At 41.4% G+C, this 21,365-nt stretch overlaps 1 protein-coding gene across 1 annotated transcript; it reads right to left on the reverse strand.

The window, feature by feature from the left end:
• On the reverse strand, positions 1-18,529 carry snap29 (synaptosome associated protein 29). Its single transcript, XM_055886043.1, has 6 exons — positions 18,419-18,529; positions 10,175-10,405; positions 9,210-9,406; positions 8,797-8,882; positions 873-974; positions 1-661 (listed from the first exon to the last, which is right to left on the reverse strand). Exons 2-6 carry the CDS (start codon positions 10,403-10,405, stop codon positions 501-503), a joined length of 777 nt encoding a protein of 258 aa, XP_055742018.1. The 5' UTR covers positions 18,419-18,529; the 3' UTR covers positions 1-500.
• Positions 18,530-21,365: the final 2,836 nt, after the last annotated feature.

A 21,365-nucleotide genomic window follows, 5' to 3' on the forward strand; every position in this document is an offset into this window, starting at 1 on the left:
TTTCAAACAAACACCACTCAATTTATTTTTCTGGCTTCTGGACACAGCGATCAGTTGGGGCCAATAGCATGTCAAGTCAGCAGACTCTTAAATTAAATTCATGAATGCAAGTGGCCCTTTGTTCTCAAAGATGATCCCTCACAGAGTTGAAATTGAATTAATTTACTTACCAAACTGAATTAAAATGCAATTTACCACAATGCAAACTGAGGGAAACAATAACAGACCATTAACACTTCTCAACTACAGGTCCTACTCAGAGATCCTTCCTTTCTAAAACCACAAGATAAATCATAAATCGTCAAGAACAGGGTGGTCTATGCATTTATGTGGAGCTGTTTGAAGAACTGAATATCATTCATTAAAGTATCAATAACATTGGTACTCTATCAGAGGAATAAGACATCATGGTGCACAGAGAGCTGCTGTGTAGCGAAACCCAGGTAAGGGGAGTTGAGTTGACCAGTGTCTGACAGGTGAGTCAGAATGTTTGGGACTTATTATTTGAGGTTTTTGATCTGGTGGTTGGTGTTGTTGATCTTGAGGTCCAGCTTGTCCACTTTGCCCAGCAGATTGTCCAGAGAAGTATCCTGATTCTCAATTTCAGACTGTAGGCCCAGTCCTAGGTTCTTTAACCTTCCCAGGCCCAGGGACATCTCATCTGGAGCAGTTCAAGAAAACAGGGGTTCATTAGAATAAAAAAACAAAAACTTAATTCTCCACAAAACGTGGAAATTTGCCTTCGGCTTCACACAAAAACAGATGTTACTGCTGATAAGGAGTTGGAATCTTGTTGATCGCCATCAAAAGTCATGAATAAAATTTAGACAAATGTAATTGTTATTTCCCCATAGGTCCTGGAAGGCTCTTACCTAAGTTGTTGTCCAGTGTCTGGTGGGCGGCTCTAAGCTGTCTGTTTGCAGGGTAGCCATTTTGACTGGATGAGCTGTCATCTGATGCAAATGCGCCGAACCCTACACCACACACAGGAGATGTCATTGACAGAAAATTATCCTTTTTCTTAAAGTAGCTGACAAGTGTTCCAGATTTATGAAATATGAGCTAAATAAAGATGTTTGCATTTGCATAAAAGTGATCAACAAATCAGAAGGGCCTGTCTCAGCCAAAGTATGTGAGGTCACAATCAGGAAATACACTGAATAAAAATATATAAACGCAACAAAGTGTTGGACCCATGTTTCATGAGCTGAAATTAAAGATCCCAGACATTTTATATATGCACAAGAAGCTTATTTTGGATTGTTCTGCACAAAAAGCTTATTTGCTGATGCCAAAGTTGAACAGAGTGCCCCATCTATGACCAACAGATCCAAATCTGTATTCTCAGTCATTTGAAAGCCATAGATTAGGGCCTAATTTATTTCAATTGACTGATTTCCTTATATGAACTGTATTGTAACTCAGTAAAATCTTTGAAATTGTTGCGTTTATCATTTTGAAAACGTATGTTTGAGATGGGGTGTTTTTGGTTTACTTTGTGTTGGCCACAACTACAATTAAAGGATGAATCAATAACATTTGGGTATGGGTTAACAAAATACATTTAAAAATAATCGTGTGCAACACACTCAAGTTATGGTCATAGCTACTGTTCCTTGAAGGAGGGAAACGAGGTACAACACAGCTATGGGTAGTAGTGAACCAAAGCGCCCTCTCCTGAACTACAGTCGAATCACGGCTGACATGGCTAATAAGCCCCACCTTTCCACAGGTGATAAACCAGAGGGCCGAACATCGTTTCCCTCCTTCAGGGAACAGTAGATAGCCATAACTGTACGTTCTCTTTCAGTCAGTCAACTCGGTAGTACACAACGATGAGGACATGAAATCACACCAAGCAAACACCAAATTAAAAATGGCCCCGGCAGACCGAGAGATCCAACGCAACAGGAAAACCTGTTGCACGATGCCTAATGACCCTCTCCTGCCCCTGCCGTAAGCACACTGTGGGCAGTGCCATCCAAGCATGGTGATGCCAAACTTGCCGCAGCACAATTATCTCCTACAGGCAACCATTTAAAACACGCCTGGTGGAGTGGGCTCGTAACAGGGTTTCCGTTCTGAAAATGTGGCACTGGACATTTGACCGGCAGCATACATAAAATGTAATATTACAGATTGTGGCTTCTATCAAGGTTCCCTCCTTCAGGGAACAGCAGTTATTGTCATAACGTGCGTGTGTATAAACAGGATCACACTCACACGTGACCCGTTTCAGGAAACTAGGCACATGTCGCAAGTCACGACTCAACAGGAGAGCCATTTGAAGAAAAAAATAATCGAAATGCCTTCTGTAATGTGAACTTTCATGCCATCTGTAAATATAAAATTGTTAAATTATGAGCCTTGTTGGTTAAGCCACAGAAAAGTCAGCAACCTTCCCACTAGCCATGATTGGCTGAGATAATGAGTGGGCTGGACATGCCGAGAGAGGAATTCGGATTGTTCTGCCATATAGAAGGCTTCAAATAAAATACAATTTTACTTGTCACATACACATGTTAATGCGAGTGCAGCGAAATGCTTGTGCTTCTAGTTCTGACCATGCAGTAATATCTAACAAGTAATCTAACAATTTCACAACTGTCTATTTCAGCTGGTCAGTCTTTGTTGGTCATTTAAAACCTCTTTAGGATAGGGGGTGCTGCTGTCACTTTTTCTGGAAATCGTGTAATTTTTAAACGGCTTCCTACTCAATTCTTGCTCGTACAATATGCATATTATTATTATTATTGGATAGAAAACAGTCTCTAGTTTCTATAGCCGTTGAAATTTTGTTTCTGAGTGGAACAGAACTCATTCTACAGCAATTTCCCTGACATGGAGTCAGATTTCACACATCTTGGCCCCTGATCTGGAGTCCGTTTAAAGGTCGCTGTGAATGCTATGAGGATACTAACACTGCTTACGTCTTCCCCTGGATGTCTTTACGTGATGACGATTTGAATGGAGTCGATTGCGCAATCACAGCCTCTATAAATCAGATCAACGTGTAGGTAGTAACTCTTTTCCAGCTGCGCCGGACGCGCGGTGGACACCGACCTGCTCTTTTTCCAAGCATTAGTGTAGCCAGTAATATTTCTCCGGTCATGTTTTTACTTGTAATAGGTGTTAAAGACATCATAAGGTAGTTAATTTTAACCGTTTTATAGCAATTTATATCCGTTTAGTGCGATTTTGGGACATTTATTTCTGAGACACTTTGAATCTCTGGGCACGTTTCCAGTTCATGCCGAACGCAGTGGGCATTTCCACATGGCAAGAGGACAGCTTTCGACCAAAAGACGATTAGACCCAAGAAAGGATTCTTTGCCCAAGATTCTGATGGAAGAACAGCTCAAAGTAAGAACAATTTATTATGATAAATCGTGTTTGTCGAAAAATGTTAATCGCTTATGACGCCATTTTGTTAGACGTAGCTTCGCTTGGCGCAAACTGTATTGAAAAGTGAGGATAATTAAAAAAAATGTAAATCAGCAATTGTATTAAGAATTAAATTGTCTATCAATCGCTGTCCACCCTATATTTTTTTGTCACGTTTATGAGTATTTATGTATACGACTAGATCACTGTCTAATATGGCGCACGACATTGTCTGACCAGCTGGGCAACTTTTGTCATTGTCTAACCATGATTTTGGTGGCTAAATATGCACATTTTCAAACAAACTGTATATGTATGTTGTAATATGATGTTACAGGAGTGTCATCTGAAGAATTCTGAGAAGGTTAGTGAAAAAAGTAATATATTTTGGCGATGTTTACGTTATCGCTCTCTTTGGCTAGAATCAATGCTCTGGTAATGTTTGCACATGTGGTATGCTAATATAACGATTTCTTGTGTTTTCGCTGTAAGACACTTAGAAAATCTGAAATATTGTCTGTATTCACAGGATCTGTGTATTTTTACGAAATGTTTGATGATTAGTAATTAGGTAATACACGTTGCTCTATGTATTTATTCTAGTCGATTTGTGACGTGGGTGCAATTGTAAACTATGATATCTACCTGAAATATGCACATTTTTCTAACAAAACCTATCCTATACCATAAATATGTTATCAGGCTGTCATCTGATGAGGTTTTTTCTTGGTGAGTGGCTATCAATATCTTAGTTTAGCCGAATTGGTGATAGCTACTGGTGTTGGTGGACAAAGAAAAGATGGTGTCTTTTGCTAAGGTGTTTAGCTAATAGATTTACATAGTGTCTTCCCTGTAAAACATTTTAAAAATCGGACATGTTGGCTGGATTCACACGATCTGTGTCTTTCATTAGCTGTATTGGACTTGTTAATGTGTGAAAGTTAAATATTTAAAAAAATATTTTTTTTTAATTTCGCGCTCTGCCTTTTCAGTGGAATGTGGGAAGAGTGCTGCTAGCGGCACCCCGGGGCTAGACAGGTTAGAAAATTTATCATGTAGTGGAGCTGCATAAGTGTTGCTCTCCACTTTCTGGAGGATCGAGTTTTGAAATAAGTGGAATTAGAGTATGATAGCTAAAGAAATGGAGAAAACATGCGTCTCCGGATTACAACTTCAAACTAAGGGCAACCGTGGCATGGCATACGTGACAGGGAGACGCACCCATTATGCATGATGATGTATACGGGTAAGATAGTCTAGCTAGCTAGCTACAATCAGATATTACACGTTTCTAATTTTGACAGAAAGTGGTTTAATTTCAAAGTGTACTGTTAGCTAACGTTAGATGGCTGGCTCCCTAGCTAACATTACATGTATGATATTATTTGTATCCCAGAGCCATTTGCTTTGCTAGTTAGAGCCTAATGTTAGATAGCCAACATTGAACCTGGTTGGTTAGTTCCCAGCAGATTCATGCAGGGTAGTAATAACATGATTTGGCACTATGTTCATTGTTGTTCAACTAGCTGGCTGGCTCATTAGCTAACGTTACATGACGTTGTTTACCTAGCTAGGTTCATTGTTTAGCTAGCTAGCTACATGTCTTAAGCTAAAGTGTACAACACCTGTTGAATATGGCCGGTGTCAGTAAACGTCAGCAAAAAAGCGTAATGAAATTGTTGCCAGCAGGGCTGGTTAGGCTGTTTCATGTTATCCAGAGGTAAACAAATCATCAGCCAGAGTGTCAAGTGTGCGCTCCGAGAGCAAAACGAGATGGGTGGGGCTAAAGCTTAAAGGGTGTGAATGATGCAGAATGGGTGTAGACAAAGAGCTCTTCACTAGATACCAAAACCGGCAAAATATCAACTTTCAAGCATAATTACTTTCCCATTGTTCCTCAAAAATGCAGTGTATGATATCCCATTTTCTCTACTTTTATCAAATGTAAAAAACACAATTTAGCTACATAAGACCAAATCCAAGTGTCGAGTCCCAATTTTAAATAAATACCACTCAGCAAAAATGAAACGTCCCCTCACTGTCAACTGCGTTTGTTATCAGCAAACTTAACATGTGTAAATATGTGTATGAACATAAGATTCAACAACAGACAAACTGAACAAGTTCCACAGACATGTGACTAACAGAAATTGAATAATGTGTCCCTGAACAAAGGGGGGTCAAAATCAAAAGTCAGTCAGTATCTGGTGTAGCCACGAGCGGCCTTGGCCCTCACCCTCCGATCCAACAGGTCCCAGACGTGCTCAATGGGATTGAGATCCGGGCTCTTCACTGGCTATGGCAGAACACTGACATTCCTGTCTTGCAGGAAATCACGCACAGGAAGAGCAGTATGGCTGGTGGCATTGTCATGCTGGAGGGTCATGTCAGGATGAGCCTGTAGGAAGGGTACCAAATGAGGGAGGAGAATGTCTTCCCTGTAACGCACAGCGTTGAGATTGCCTGCAATGACAACAAGCTCAGTCCGATGATGCTGTGACACACCGCCCCAGACCACGACCCTCCACCTCCAAATCGATCCCGCTCCAGAGTACAGGCCTTGGTGTAACGCTCATTCCTTAGACGGTCGGATTCGTGTTTATCATCACCCCTTGTGAGACAAAACCTCAACTCGTCAGTGAAGAGCACTTTTTGCCAGTTCTGTCTGGTCAAATGACGTTGTTGCCGGTGATGTCTGGTGAGGACCTGCCTTACAACAGGCCTACAAGCCCTCAGTCCAGCCTCTCTCAGCCTATTGCAGACAGCCTGAGCACTGATGGTGGAATTGTGCATTCCTGGTGTAACTCGGGGAGTGGTTGTTGCCATCCTGTACCTGTCCCACAGGTGTGATGTTCGGATGTACCGATCCTGTGCAGGTGTTGTCTGCCACTGCGAGGACGATCAGCTGTCCGTCCTGCATCGCTGTCTTAGGCATCTCACAGTACGGACATTACAATTTATTGCCCTGGCCACATCTGCAGCCCTCATGCCTCCTTGCAGCATGCCTAAGGCACATTCACGCAGATGAGCAGGGACCCTGGGCATCTTTCTTTTGGTGATTTTCAGAGTCGGTAAAAAGGCCTCTTTAGTGTCCTACGTTTTCATACCTGTCACCTTATGACACTAACAGCTTACAGACAGTAGGCAATTAACAACCATTCCACAGGTGCATGTTCCTTAATTGCTTATGGTTTATTGAACAAGCATGGGAAACAATGTTTAAACACTTTACAATGAAGATCTGAAGTTATTTTGATTTTTACAAATTATCTTTGAAAGACAGGGTCCTGAAAAAGGGACTTTTATATATATTTTTTTCTGCCTTTAATATTTTCCCTAACCCTATTACCCCTAATTGGAGTAAACTAATTAAATATATAAATGTTTATTACTCCCCCCTAAATTGAGTAAACGAATGGACAACAACACTTAGGCTTTTACTTCCAGCTTATACATACATTTCAGACATAACTAATGTTTATTCTGGTTAGAGCCAGGTTTTGTTTGTTTTTAGTCCCAGCCTTCAGCCTTCAACCCCTCCAATCTATCCCTGAAGACCATCAGGTTGATTTCTAGCTGCCATATATTTATCCACTGTGCTGTTTCACAAAATATTTATATTCTCATAGTTTCTACAGATTGTAAATTAAAGATAAACACCTTTGCTAAGAGTATTATATTATTGATCAATTGACTAATCAAAATCCCCCAGCCATTTGCAGAGTTAACTCTTAAGTAAACGTATTTCTTTTTTGCCATTCCCAACCAATCTACATATGGGCAGTACCAAAACAGCAAAATCTGCTAGCTAGCACCCATACGCACAAACAAAAGTTTGTTTTTGTCCATTAAAATAACATCAAATTGATCCAAAATACAGTGTAGACATTGTTAATATTGTAAATGACTATCATAGCTGGAAACAGCAGATTTTTTATGGAATATCTACAGAGGCCCATTATCAGCAACCATAACTCCTGTGTTCCAATGGCATGTTGTTAGCCTTTTAAAATGCTAAACTTGGATTAGCTAATTGATCATTTGAAAACCCTTTTGCATAAAATGTTAGCACAGCTGAAAACTGTTGTCCTGATTAAAGAAGCAATAAAACGGGCCTTTAGACTAGTTGAGTATCTATAGCATCAGCATTTGTGGGTTCCATTACAGGCAAAATAATCTGTCTATTCCATGCGAGAAATTGCCAAGAAACTGAAGATCTCATACAACGCTGTGTATGACTCCTTTCACAGAACAGCGCAAACTGGCTCTAACTAGAATAGAAAGAGTGGGAGGCCCCGGTGCAAAACTGAGCAAGAGGACAAGTACATTAGTGTGTCTAGTTTGAGAAACATACACCTCACAAGTCCTCAACTGGCAGCTTCATTAAATAGTACCCACAAAACACCAGTCTCAATGTCAACAGTGAAGAAGCGGTGTCCAGTGTCTGTTCTGTTCTTTTGCCCATCTTAAATCTTTTTTATTGATCAGTCTGAGATGGCTTTTTCTTTGAAACCAATTTTCACTAATTTGAAGGGGTGTCCACATACTTTTGTATATATAGTGTATGTATGTGTTTTCAAAATGCATACTGCCTCCAGCTCATTGCAAAGTGGTGTGTGACGTGTTGATGAAGCCTGCATTCAGTTACCAATTGAGAAATAAAAATAGCTCTTTTGAATCTTGGCCAAAAAACGATTATATTAAGAATTCTTGCGTATTGATTGGGCTTATAACATAGGTGTCGGACAGATTTTTCACTCAAAGCTTGTATCTGTATGCTCTGCGCATGTGATAAATAAGATACACAATGAATATACATGGGCTGGTTCGATCCAGGGCAGCCTGAGCATGTACCCAGCCGAGACATACAACACTCATGAGTATCATTCAAAGACATTGACTGTGGGCAAGATCGTGAACTCAAACCAGCCTTTGTCGACTTGTGCGTGCTGGTCATCTTAATAACAACCAGTTAGCGAGGCTAAACAGGCCAAAGCATAACTAACAAATTGTAGGGAACTTCACAAAACTAGTTACCAAACTTTAACACAATGTCCAGAAGGATGAGCACGCCCTCCTTACATAAGACAGTTAAGTTGGCGTAAAGCCTGATAAATAACATTGGAACGCAAAATGATCCTTAAAATTCGTAAATTGTTCTGCTCAGCTCAAGGTGAAGAGCGGAAGAATTGAAGGAATTAATCCATGCCTCGGGTTTATCACCTGTGGAAGGCAGAGCTCCCAGTGAGGCATGGTGTTCACTGGCCTTGTCAAGCGTAATTATAATATTCTTCAGTAGAGGACTCTAGCACACAAACTCCTCATAGCTGTGTTGTACCAAGTTGACCAACTGAAAGGGAACAAGGGATGACAAAGGAGATATTATTCTGTGGCTGAGGTTTGTGGCCTTACCTCCAATGTCCAACTTCCTCAGGTTGGGGTGATTGGCCTGGTACTTGCCTTCATGCTCCTGACTGTGAGACATGGCATTCTGCAATCTAACACACACACACAGTCAGAGACTCAAGTCAGGATCTTTGACCAAATACTAAAGACATTACACATTTCACAGTTTAATCAGAGACTTGAACACAGAAAAAGTAAAGACCGGCAGTGTAAGTGTGAGCCCTCTACTGCCATCTTACACCTCTTCATTCTTCACGCAGGACCTGTATGGGCAACATGGCAGGGCTACTGATGGTGGAATGTTTGGGATACCCCATGAAAAGTTTTTCACTAGCAATGTATATAGCAACAGCACATGCCAGAGTAAAGAGATAGAGAGATAGAGGTATAGGAATAAGCAGGGAGGGACTGGGCATTACTTGCTGCTGGCTTGGTAGGCAACAGGCTCTTCTGGCAGGGGCTTGGTGGTCTCAGGCTTGGCCGTAAAGTACGTGACAAGGCCTCCCCACACACTCTTAATGCTGTTGATGTGTTTCTGGCTGGTTTTCAGGTCTTGGCCCATGTTGTCCACCATTCTCTCGGACCTCTTCAGAGCCTCCCCCTGACGCATCAGCTCCTACGGATGGACACAGAGAAGAAATCAATGTTATCAAATGCACTCGGCTGTATCACTCTTTACAGTTGCCCAAAAACATGGAGAAATACATCTAACAATGCTGGACTTTGATAATACAGATGCTCCAGGGTGAACTTTCCCCAAGGTACAGATCAGCGTCCTAGAGCTGGCCACCCGGCCAAACTGAGCAATAGGGGGAGAAGGGCCTGGTCAGGGACATGACCAAGAACCTAATGGTCACTCTGACAGAGCTCCAGAGTTTCTCTGTGGAGGTGTGATGGTTGTCCTTCTGGAAGGTTAACCATCTCCGCAGAACTCCACCAAAATCAGGCCTTTAAGGTAAAGTGGCCAGATGGAAGCCATTCCTCAGTAAAAGGCACACGATAGCCCACTTGGAGTTTTCCAAAGAGCACCTAAAGGAGTCTGACCACGAGAAACAAGATTTCCTGGTCTGATGAAACCAAGATAACTCTTTGGCCTGCAGCCGAGTGTCACATCTGGAGGAAACCTGGCACCATCCCTACGGTGAAGCATGGTGGTTGCAGCATCACGATGTTGGGATGTTTTTCAGCAGCAAAGTAAAGGGTCTGAATACTTAGGTAAATGTGATATTTCAGTTCTAAAAACATTTTGCAAACATTTTTAAAAACATGTTTTTTTAATTAAAAAGGGGGTATTGTGTGTAACTTGAAATAGAATAAGGCTGTAACGTAACAAAATGTGGAAAAAGTCAGGGGATCTGAATACTTTCTGAATGCATAGGCTTACCTCTGCAGTCTCAGCGCCGATCTTCTCCGACTCATAGATGAGCCCCAGGGAGCGGTGGCTGCTGTCCACCGCCGACTTGGCCGTACGCATCACTTCCTGTTGGAGGCATCTCTGCTTGCTCTCTGCCTCACTCATTCCCCTCTCTTGGGGGTCATCAAATCCCCCACTTGACCGGCACTGCTCCTCCTCATCATCATCTGCAAATGGGTTGTGGGTTCTGGGGTACGCCATCTTTTCAACAGAACAGCAGAGTTATGACAGTGGAGTGGACACAGCAGGCACTGCACACACAATTCCAGTGGGTCAGAAGTTTATATACACTAAGTTGACTGTGCCTTTAACTTCTTCTGGCTGCAAGCCCGAGGCCGGCCACAATATGACAACAGCCACTTCAAGTGCAGGGCGCGAAATTCAAAATATATTTTTTGGAAATATTTAACTTTCACACATTAACAAGTCCAATACAGCAAATGAAAGGTACACATCTTGTGAATCCAGTCAACATGTCCGATTTTTTAAATGTTTTACAGCGAAAACAGCACGTATATTTATGTTAGCTCACCACCAAATACAAAAAAGGACAGACATTTTTCACAGCACAGGTAGCATGCACAAAGCCAACCTAACTAACCAAGAACCAACCAAACTAACCAACAAACAACTTCATCAGATGACAGTCTTATAACATGTTATTCAGAAAATCTATGTTTTGTTCGAAAAATGTGCATATTTCAAGTATAAATCATAGTTTACATTGTAGCTGCAATCAGAAATTGCACCAAAAGCAGACAGAATAATTACAGACACCAACGTCAAATACCTAAATACTCATCATAAAACATTTCTGAAAAATACATAGTGTACAGCAAATGAAAGACAGGCATCTTGTGATTCCAGCCAATATTTCCGATTTATTAAGTGTTTTACAGCGAAAAACACAATATAGCATTATATTAGCTTACCACAATAGCCAGAAACACAAGCCATTCCCCAGTAGCAAACGTTAGCGATCGTAACAAACCAGCAAAATATATAATTTGACTAACCTTGATAAGCTTCATAAGATGACAGTCCTATAACATCAGGTTATACATACACTTATGTTTTGTTCGAAAATGTGCATATTTAGAGCTGAAATCAGTGGTTACACATTGTGCTAACGTAGCATATTTTTCCCACAACGTCCGGATATTTTTCTGACACTTTTTCTGACACACATATTCTGACCAAATAGCTATTCATAAACATAACTAAAAAATACATGTTGTATAGGAAATGATAGATACACTAGTTCTTAATGCAATCGCCGTGTTAGAATTCTAAAAATAACTTCATTACGACATACAGCTTAGGTTTGGCGAGAGAGTACCCAAAAGCTGGGCGCAAACGACTAGCACAACATGTTCGACAGATATATGAAATAGCATCATAAAATGGGTCCTACTTTTGCTGATCTTTCATCAGAATGTTGTACAAGGGGTCCTTTGTCGGGGACAATCGTTGTTTGGATTTAGAACGGCCTTTTCCCCTCTCGATTTAGCAAGCACACTGCCAAGTGGCGCGAATCTCTCCATGTCAACAAACGGAAGAGAACGGAACACGGCAAAACTCCCGAAAAAATTTCAATAATCTGATTAAACTATATTCAAAAAACATACTTTACGATGATATTGTCACGTATCAAATAAAATCAAAGCCGGAGATATTAGTCGTCCATAACGACAGCTTATCAGAAGGCAAATCCAGGTCCCTTGACGCGCTCTCCAGAAAACAGGAAACTGGTGACACGTCATACAAAGAGCTATTATACGAGCCCAGATCAAGTTACATCCTCCATTTCTTCTCTCACTCCTTGTCGACATCTAGTGGAAGACGTATGAAGTGCATCTAAACGAATAAATATCAAGGACTTTAATAGGCAGCCCCTAGAAGAGAGCATCGATTTCAGATCTTCCACTTCCAGGAAGTTTGCTGCAAAAGGAGTTCTGTTTTACTCACAGATATAACTCAAATGGTTTTAGAAACTTGGGTGTTTTCTATCCAATAGTAATAATAATATGCATATTGTACGAGCAAGAAATGAGTACGAGGCCGTTTGAAATGGGCACCTTTTATCCGGCTACTCAATACTGCCCCTGCAGCCCAAACAGGTTAAACAGCTTGGAAAATTCCAGAAAATGTCATCATGGCTTTAGAAGCTTCTGATAGGCTAATTGACATAATTCCGAGTCAATTGGAGGTGTACCTGTGGATGTATTTCAAGGCCTACCTTCAAACTCAGTGCCTCTTTCCTTGACATCATGGAAAAATCTAATCAGCCAAGCCATCATACCACTCAGGAAGAAGACACGTTCTGTCTCCTTGAGATTAACATACTTTGGTGCGAAAAGCGCAAATCAATCCCAGAAAAACTGCAAAGGACCTTGTGAAGATGCTGGAGGAAACAGGTACAAAAGTATCTATATCCACAGTAAAACGAGTCCTATATCGACCTAACCTGAAAGGCCGCTCAGCAAGGAAGAAGCCACTGCTCCAAAATCGCCATAAAAAAAGCCAGACTATGGTTTGCAACTGCACATGGGGACAAAGACCATACTTTTTGGAGAAATGTCCTCTGGTCTGATGAAACAAAAATAGAACTGTTTGGCCATAATGACCATCATTATGTTTTGAGGAAAAAGGGGGAGGTTTGCAAGCCGAATAACACCATCCCAACCGTGAAGCACGGGGGTGGCAGCATCATGTTGTGGGGGTGCTTTGCTGCAGGAGGGACTGGTGCACTTCACAAAATAGATGGCATCATGAGGGGAAATTATGTGTATATATTGAAGCAACATCAAGACATCAGTCAGGAAGTTAAAGCTTCATCGCAAATGGGTCGTCCAAATGGACAATGACCCCAAGCAGACTTCCAAAGTTGTGGCAAAATGGCTTAAGGACAACAAAGTCAAGGTATTGGAGTGGCCATCACAAAGCCCTGACCTCAATCCTATAGAAAATGTGTGGGCAGAACTGAAAAAGCGTGTGCAAGCAAGGAGGCCTACAAACCTGAGTCAGTTACTCCAGCTCTGTCAGGAGGAATGGGCCAAAATTCACCCAACTTATTGTGGGAAGCTTGTGGAAGGCTACCCGAAACATTTGACCTAAGTTAAACAATTTAAAGGCAATGCTACCAAATACTAATTGAGTATCTAAACTTCTGACCCACAGGGAATGTGATAAACGCTGAAATAAATAATTCTCTACTATTATTCTAACATTTCACATTCTTAAAAAAAAGTGGTGATCCTAACTGATCTAGGACAGGGAATTTTTACTCGGATTAAAATGTCAGATAGTGAAAAACTGAGTTTAAATGTATTTGGCTAAGGTGTATGTAAACTTCTGACTTCAACTGTATAATCTATAGGAAGCCTACACCCTCATACAGTGTCTATAGGAAGTCAATACCCTACAGTGTTAGGAAGTCTACATATGCGACCACACACGTCCATCACACACAATCAATAAGCCATCTAGTTTGTACTATAGGATTCCAGTCTGTAAGCCATTCAGTCTTTACTATAGGATGATGTGTCCATAACAGTAAGATTTTCCCTATGTTTTCAGACATGCTCATTTCATGTCATGCTTCCTTTCCATTTCCAGATTTCAAAAAAGAAAGCAAAATTGTAAAATCAATTAAAAAAAAGATCTGACAAAGAAGCAACATAAAGAAGAAAAGTGGCAGGGGAACTCAAAAGATATTACAGAAAAAATAAATCGCTAATAGCTGTATTGGACATAACACCATCAAGCGAGCAAGATTATACACTTCAACACGTTCAAGATGCAAAATTAAGTCATTCAAAATCTTCTAGAAGACACAGCCTCCCCAAGAGAACAGCCCTTCTCACCTCAGCAGGTAAATGCCCCTGCCATCAACTCAACTCCTAAAAGAATAAACATATCTACAGACACCAGGACCAATGAAGACATCTACCCCAAAGGAATCACCCAAAAAGAGGAACAGAAGAAAGAAAACACTATCAAAATTGAGCTCAAAGTTGCGCTACTTCTGGAGAGGACCAAAGAGAAGGTCAACCTAAAGAAAAGACTTGAGATGACCAAGAGGAAGCAGGTAATAGTCAACATAGAAGGCAGAGAGGTCCAGAAGAAAACATTACCCAATAACATCAAGTGAAAACTAATGCGCACACTTCTTAGCCGCTTCCTTCATCAAGATGAAGTCTCCACTGTAATAAATGGGAAAAAAGGAGAAATTCAGAAAAAGGGCCAGATATTCCGTAAGAGAGCCTTAAAAAAATGCACACTATGGCAAATTTTCATAAAAGATTTGTCTCAGAATCCAAGGCTCAATTCTTTAAACTTAAGCCATTTTGGATTGGCCAGCAAAGAATCAGACAGAGAAACATGTGCTTGCAAAACGCATGAAAACTTTGGCTTGAAGATAAAGCTGCAGCACCAGCTTGGGGTCATAGAAACATCATCCCCAAGGGACACTGTACAGGCCAATGTGTGTAGTGACGATGACATGTCCTGCATGTACAGGACATGCAGCAATTGCAAGCATAAGATTTTACACAGCACTGGATCCTTCAACGAAAACAAACATCATCGTATGGGAGGAGTGGGTCACTAAATCTGTACCAATAACAAAGATGGGCCCACTGAAGAGAAGGAAGTGAGGAATGGGTTTCTTGAGAAGAGGCATACCTCCATTGGAAAGCTGGTGGACCTCACACAGGACCACCTCTCAAACTTCTCCAGGCACATTTATAACATCAAGCACCAGTTTGAAAGACTGAGGAGATTGAGACCCTGACCCGGAATGATGTAGTGGTTCACAGACTAGTCAGAACTACACTTGTAAATACACCAGGGAAATAAAAAAAACAAATTTGAGGTGGCAACCAGCAGGTAACCCTCCATACTGGAGTTATATCGGTGGGGGCATGGTGGAGTCATTTGCGTCACTGTCAGCCTGTCTTCAACACGACACCACAGACACATGGGCTCACCTTGACCCAGTACTGAGGAGCATACGAGAGGAGCATCCAAATGCCAGGAACATCCACTTCATCTCAATATCGAAATAGAACCAACGTTTACCTAGCCTCAACAGTGCCGGCGAGGATTTAAGCATGTAACATGGCATTTCAGAGAGGTGTCCCATGGTAAGGGAAGACCCCCATGAAATGGACAAAAATTAATGGCAACATGTTGCCATTGGGCGAAACATACACACGATCGCAAATACCACTCAAATGGACGGCAGTTCATTCTAAGCTTATGGCAACTGGCATATGCCTAATGTCATACAGTAAAAATCCCAAAGATGGCGAGCACGCTCCACTGTAAATGTTCATATTGCAAACGGACATAAAGTCAAGCTCCAAGGGTCAAATTTTGAAAATGTTTTTATTTTCTTCAAAAACACAACTCCTTCTAAAAAAGTGCGTTCTGGACCGTTTTTAGAAATGGTTTCGATTTTTTGTCAATAATACATACATAACAACCATATGAACATACCTATGTCTTCTTTATCCACAAGGCCTATGTTTTGTCCATTTGCAATATATGACCATAGGAAGTCAAGTCAGTGAACCAAGGCCAAATGCCATACATAAGTATTGAAAATACCAAATCAGGATTTTATGTCCATATATGATCATAGGAAGGTGGCTTCTGAACCCAAAAGTCAGTGATCCATGTCCAAATGGCATTTATACTGACCAAATTTTATATATATATATATATATATATATACACACTGCTCAAAAAAATAAAGGGAACACTTAAACAACACAATGTAACTCCAAGTCAATCACACTTCTGTGAAATCAAACTGTCCACTTAGGAAGCAACACTGATTGACAATAAATTTCACATGCTGTTGTGCAAATGGAATAGACAAAATGTGGAAATTATAGGCTATTAGCAAGACACCCCCAATAAAGGAGTGATTCTGCAGGTGGTGACCACAGACCACTTCTCAGTTCCTATGCTTCCCGTCTGATGTTTTGGTCACTTTTGAATGCTGGCGGTGCTCTCACTCTAGTGGTAGCATGAGACGGAGTCTACAACCCACACAAGTGGCTCAGGTAGTGCAGCTCATGCAGGATGGCACATCAATGCGAGCTGTGGCAAGAAGGTTTGCTGTGTCTGTCAGCGTAGTGTCCAGAGCATGGAGGCGCTACCAGGAGACAGGCCAGTACATCAGGAGACGTGGAGGAGGCCGTAGGAGGGCAACAACCCAGCAGCAGGACCGCTACCTCCGCCTTTGTGCAAGGAGGGGCACTGCCAGAGCCCTGCAAAATGACCTCCAGCAGGCCACAAATGTGCATGTGTCAGCATATGGTCTCACAAGGGCACTGAGTATCTCATCTCGGTACCTAATGGCAGTCAGGCTGCCTCTGGCGAGCACATGGAGGGCTGTGCGGCCCCACAAAGAAATGCCACCCCACACCATGACTGTCCCACCACCAAACCGGTCATGCTGGAGGATGTTGCAGGAGGGCAACAACCCAGCAGCAGGACCGCTATCTCCACCTTTGTGCAAGGAGGAGCACTGCCAGCGCCCTGCAAAATGACCTCCAGCAGGCCACAAATGTGCTTGTCTGCTCAAACGGTCAGAAACAGACTCCATGAGGGTGGTATGAGGGCCCGACGTCCACAGGTGGGGGTTGTGCTTACAGCCCAACACCGTGCAGGACGTTTGGCATTTGCCAGAGAACACCAAGATTGGCAAATTCGCCACTGGCGCCCTGTGCTCTTCACAGATGAAAGCAGGTTCACACTGAGCAGATGAGCACATGTGACAGAGTCTGGAGACGCCGTGGGGAACGTTCTGCTGCCTGCAACATCCTCCAGCATGACCGGTTTGGCGGTGGGACAGTCATGGTGTGGGGTGGCATTTCTTTGTGGGGCCGCACAGCCCTCCATGTGCTCGCAGAGGTAGCCTGACTGCCATTAGGTACCGAGATGAGATCCTCAGACCCCTTGTGAGACCATATGCTGGTGCGGTTGGCCCTGGGTGCAAGACAATGCTAGACCTCATGTGGCTGGAGTGTCAGCAGTTCCTGCAAGAGGAAGGCATTGATGCTATGGACTGGCCCGCCCGTTCCCCAGACCTGAATCCAATTGAGCACATCATGTCTCGCTCCATCCACCAACGCCACGTTGCACCACAGACTGTCCAGGAGTTGGCGGATGCTTTAGTCCAGGTCTGGGAGGAAATCCCTCAGGAGACCATCCATCAAATATCTCATTGTGTATTTTTAGATTTTATTAAATCAGGAGAATCTCATCTTTGTAATTATGTAAATTCGGTTGTCAACGATCACTAGACCAGAAAGTCAGTAGTCATCCCCCCTCCCCTCCCTAATTTCTCATTACGCAGACATAGTTGACACCAACTATGGTTGTTTACTTTCTACACGAGTTGTCCGAGGAATAGATTAGTGGTAAAATAAAAAGGGATACATTTGTTCCATTTAAGCGAAATGGAATTCTAAGCATCACAATAGTCATAACAGGCTACGCGAACGTTCCAACTAATATGCTATGGGCTCGCGCTAGCGTTCCAGCTTTGCCAACGTTCTTAAGCCGTTTTTCAGCCTAGGGTGAATTTTGACTCGTTCTATTGTCCAGCCTACTACTTGGGCTGTTGACCCGAAGACCATACCAAACAAAATGTTAGTAGTACGATGAACACGTTATTTAATGTAAAATAGTAATACGGGTCATAGCTTCAATGGTAGCTTCAATGGTTTATCTTCCATGGGTAAAAGTGGTTGTTTGGTATTAGGTACCAGCTATCAACAAGTTGGTGTGACTGAATCTTTTGCTTTCGTTCTGAGTTGGTGATTAAATCAAAATGGTAAATTACATTTCAGCATGACAACGTTTAAAACAGGTAACTACCGTTAGTTAGCTGGCTAACGTGTTAGCTAGTGTAGTTTATAACTAACGTTACACAAGGGTGTAATTATTAGCTAGACAAACGAGTTGAAAACGCAACGTTTGCAACGAAAACGACGTTCTATTGGACAAATTCATGTAGGTCCCTCCACATTTCGTTCAGTTTGCTTCCGTTTAAGGAACGTTTTCAACAGAATCGACGTATTTCATACGCCCCTGATGACTTACCTAACCATTCATAGCTAGTTAAATATACGCACAGCACTCTTCTCCTTATAACAATAAACGACAGCCAAATAAAAATACGTTTAAAATACTTACTTTGACGATCCACACAACCTTTAGACGGTGGCCTGGTGAAATGTTGTTATGTCAGCTGATTACCAGCAAAAAAGTCGGTTTCCGTTGTCTTCTTCTTCTTTGGAGTTTAACGGCAGTTGGCATCCAATATGTTTCATTACCGCCCCCAGCTGGACTATAATATAAATCCATTCTACTTTGTTACACAACATTTTTTATTATATATTTTCATTGAACCTTTACTTAACTAGGCAATTCATTTAAGAACAAATTCTTATTCACAATGACGGCCTACCCCGGCTAAACCCAGACATTGCCAATTGTGCGCTGCCCTATGGGACGTCAAATCACGGCCAGATGTGATACAGCCTGAATTCGAACCAGGGACTGTAGTGACGCCGCTTGCACTGAGATGCAGTGCCTTAGACCGCTGATAAATATATATATATATATATATATATATATATATATATATATATATATATATATATATATATATATATATATATACCAGTCAAAAGTTTGGACACAAGGGTTTTTCTTTATTTGTACTGTTTTCTACATTGTAGAATAACACTGAAAACATCAAAACTATGAAATAGCACACGTAGACACCCAAAAAGTGTTAATCAAAATATATTTTAGATTCTTCAAAGTAGCCACCCTTTGCATTGATGACAGCTTTGCACACTCTTGGCATTCTCTCAACCAGCTCCACCTGGAATGCTTTTCCAACAGTATGAAGGAATTCACACATATGCTGAGCACTTGTTGGCTGCTTTTCCTTCACTCTGCGGTCCAACTCATCACAAACCATCTCAATTGGTTTGAGGTCGGGTGATTGTGGAGACCAGGTCATCTGTTGCAGCACTCAATCACGATCCTAGGTCAAATAGCCCTTACACAACCTGGAGGTGTGTTGGGTCATTGTCCTGTTGAAAAACACATTTCCACCAGTCTAATGTCCATTGCTGGTGTTTCTTGGCCCATGCAAGTCTCTTATTATTATTTATTATTATTATTATTATTTAGTAGTGGTTTCTTTGCACCAATTCAACCATGAAGGCCTGATTCACGCAGTCTCCTCTGAACAGTTGATATTAAGATGTCTGTTACTTGAACTCTGTGAAGCATTTATTTGGGCTGGTAACTCCAATGAACTTATACTCTGCAGCAGAGCTAACAGCATGTCTTCCTTTCCTGTGGCGGTCCTCATGAGAACCAGTTTCATCATAGCGCTTGATGTTTTTTGCGACTGCAGTTGAATAAACGTTCAAAGTTCTTGACATTTTCTAGATTGACTGACCTTCATGTCTTACAGTAATGATGACTGTTGTTTTTCTTTGCTTATTTGAGCTGTTCTTGCCATAATATGGACTTGGTCTTAAACCAAATAGGGCTATCTTCTGTATACCACCCCTACCTTGTCACAACACAACTGATTGTCTCAAAGCATTAAGCATTAAATTCCACAAATTAACTTTTAACAAGACACACCTGTCAATTGAAATGCATTCCTGGTGACTACCTCATGAAGCTGGATGAGAGAATGCCAAGAGTGTGCAAAGCTGTCATCAAGGCAAAGAGTGGCTACTTTGAAGAATCTCCAATATAAAATATATTTTGATTTGTTTAACATTTTTTGGGTTTCTACATGTTTCCATATGTGTTTTTTCATAGTTTTGATGTCTTCACTATTATTCTACAATGTAGAAAATATTTAAAAAAAAGTAAAACCCTTGAATGAGTAGGTGTGTCCAAACTTTTGACTGGTGAGGTATATATATACACACACACACACACACACACACACACACACACACACACACACACACACACACACACACACACACACACACACACACACACACACACACACACACACACACACACACACACACACACACACACACACACACACACACACACACACAACTAACCCTACACAAATCTGCTCCTGCACCATGCCAGCAGCCTGGGAGGACGGGACACCACCACTCCACACACCCTGTAACTCTTCTGAAGTCAAATCTCGTATACCAAAATTCTTCTCTGCAGCTGCCACCACAACATATATTTTCTGTGATTTATGTTCAATTTCTGCGGTACAGTTGATAACCATTGCTATGAACACTAAGAAGCCATCCTTACTGAAGCATATGTCACTCATTGGCCTATCCCCACATCCTGTCGTTTCCAATGGGAGGGCAAGTGAGCCGAGTAGGTGGGATCAGGTGTGGAGATGGGTTTTTCAAAAAGTCGCGTTTATTCGTCAATTAGATGTCAGTCAGATGGCTTAGTGACATAAGTAAAATAAATCGTCATCATATTTAAATTAAGTTCAAATGAGATGCAGACGTTGGACTGGAGATTTGGAGAAGAGGGACTTAAACACTTGATTTGATGTAGCTAACGTTAAGTAACTATTTATTGTTGAAGACATTTATAAACCACTACCAAGATAGGAAAGCAAGATACAAATATTTAGTTCAATGTTATACATTTTATAGAAATTAGATATTAAAATGTGTTGTAGTGGGCGTTAATTGTTTGTATGAAGCTAAAACACAGAACATGCAAGAAACTAAGTTTTCTAATGTTAGTCAGCTAGTTACCATTGGGTGGGTATAATTTGTGGAAAGGTCCAACAGGAATCTGTTCCAAAAACTTCGGAAATAACAAGGATGCTAACAAACAATGCATTAGTTTGCGAATCAATACGGGAGTCTATGGGTAAAATGTAATTGAATGAGGTTATTAACTATAGGTAACCCATTACTTTTCTCTTAATACATTTTTATAATTTCACATGGGCAAGAAGAGAAATACTAGCTAGCTCGGTATATACAGTATATTATATATTTCTTTGCGAAATGGTGATTAGCTTGCTAAAGTTAGCTAGCTAACGTAAACTCACCCCATTCTGTACAAATGTGCGCAACCGCAACATTCAAACGAGGCTACAAAG

This window comes from Salvelinus fontinalis, chromosome 28 (assembly GCF_029448725.1).
Source record: "Salvelinus fontinalis isolate EN_2023a chromosome 28, ASM2944872v1, whole genome shotgun sequence".
Classification (NCBI taxonomy): domain Eukaryota; kingdom Metazoa; phylum Chordata; class Actinopteri; order Salmoniformes; family Salmonidae; genus Salvelinus; species Salvelinus fontinalis.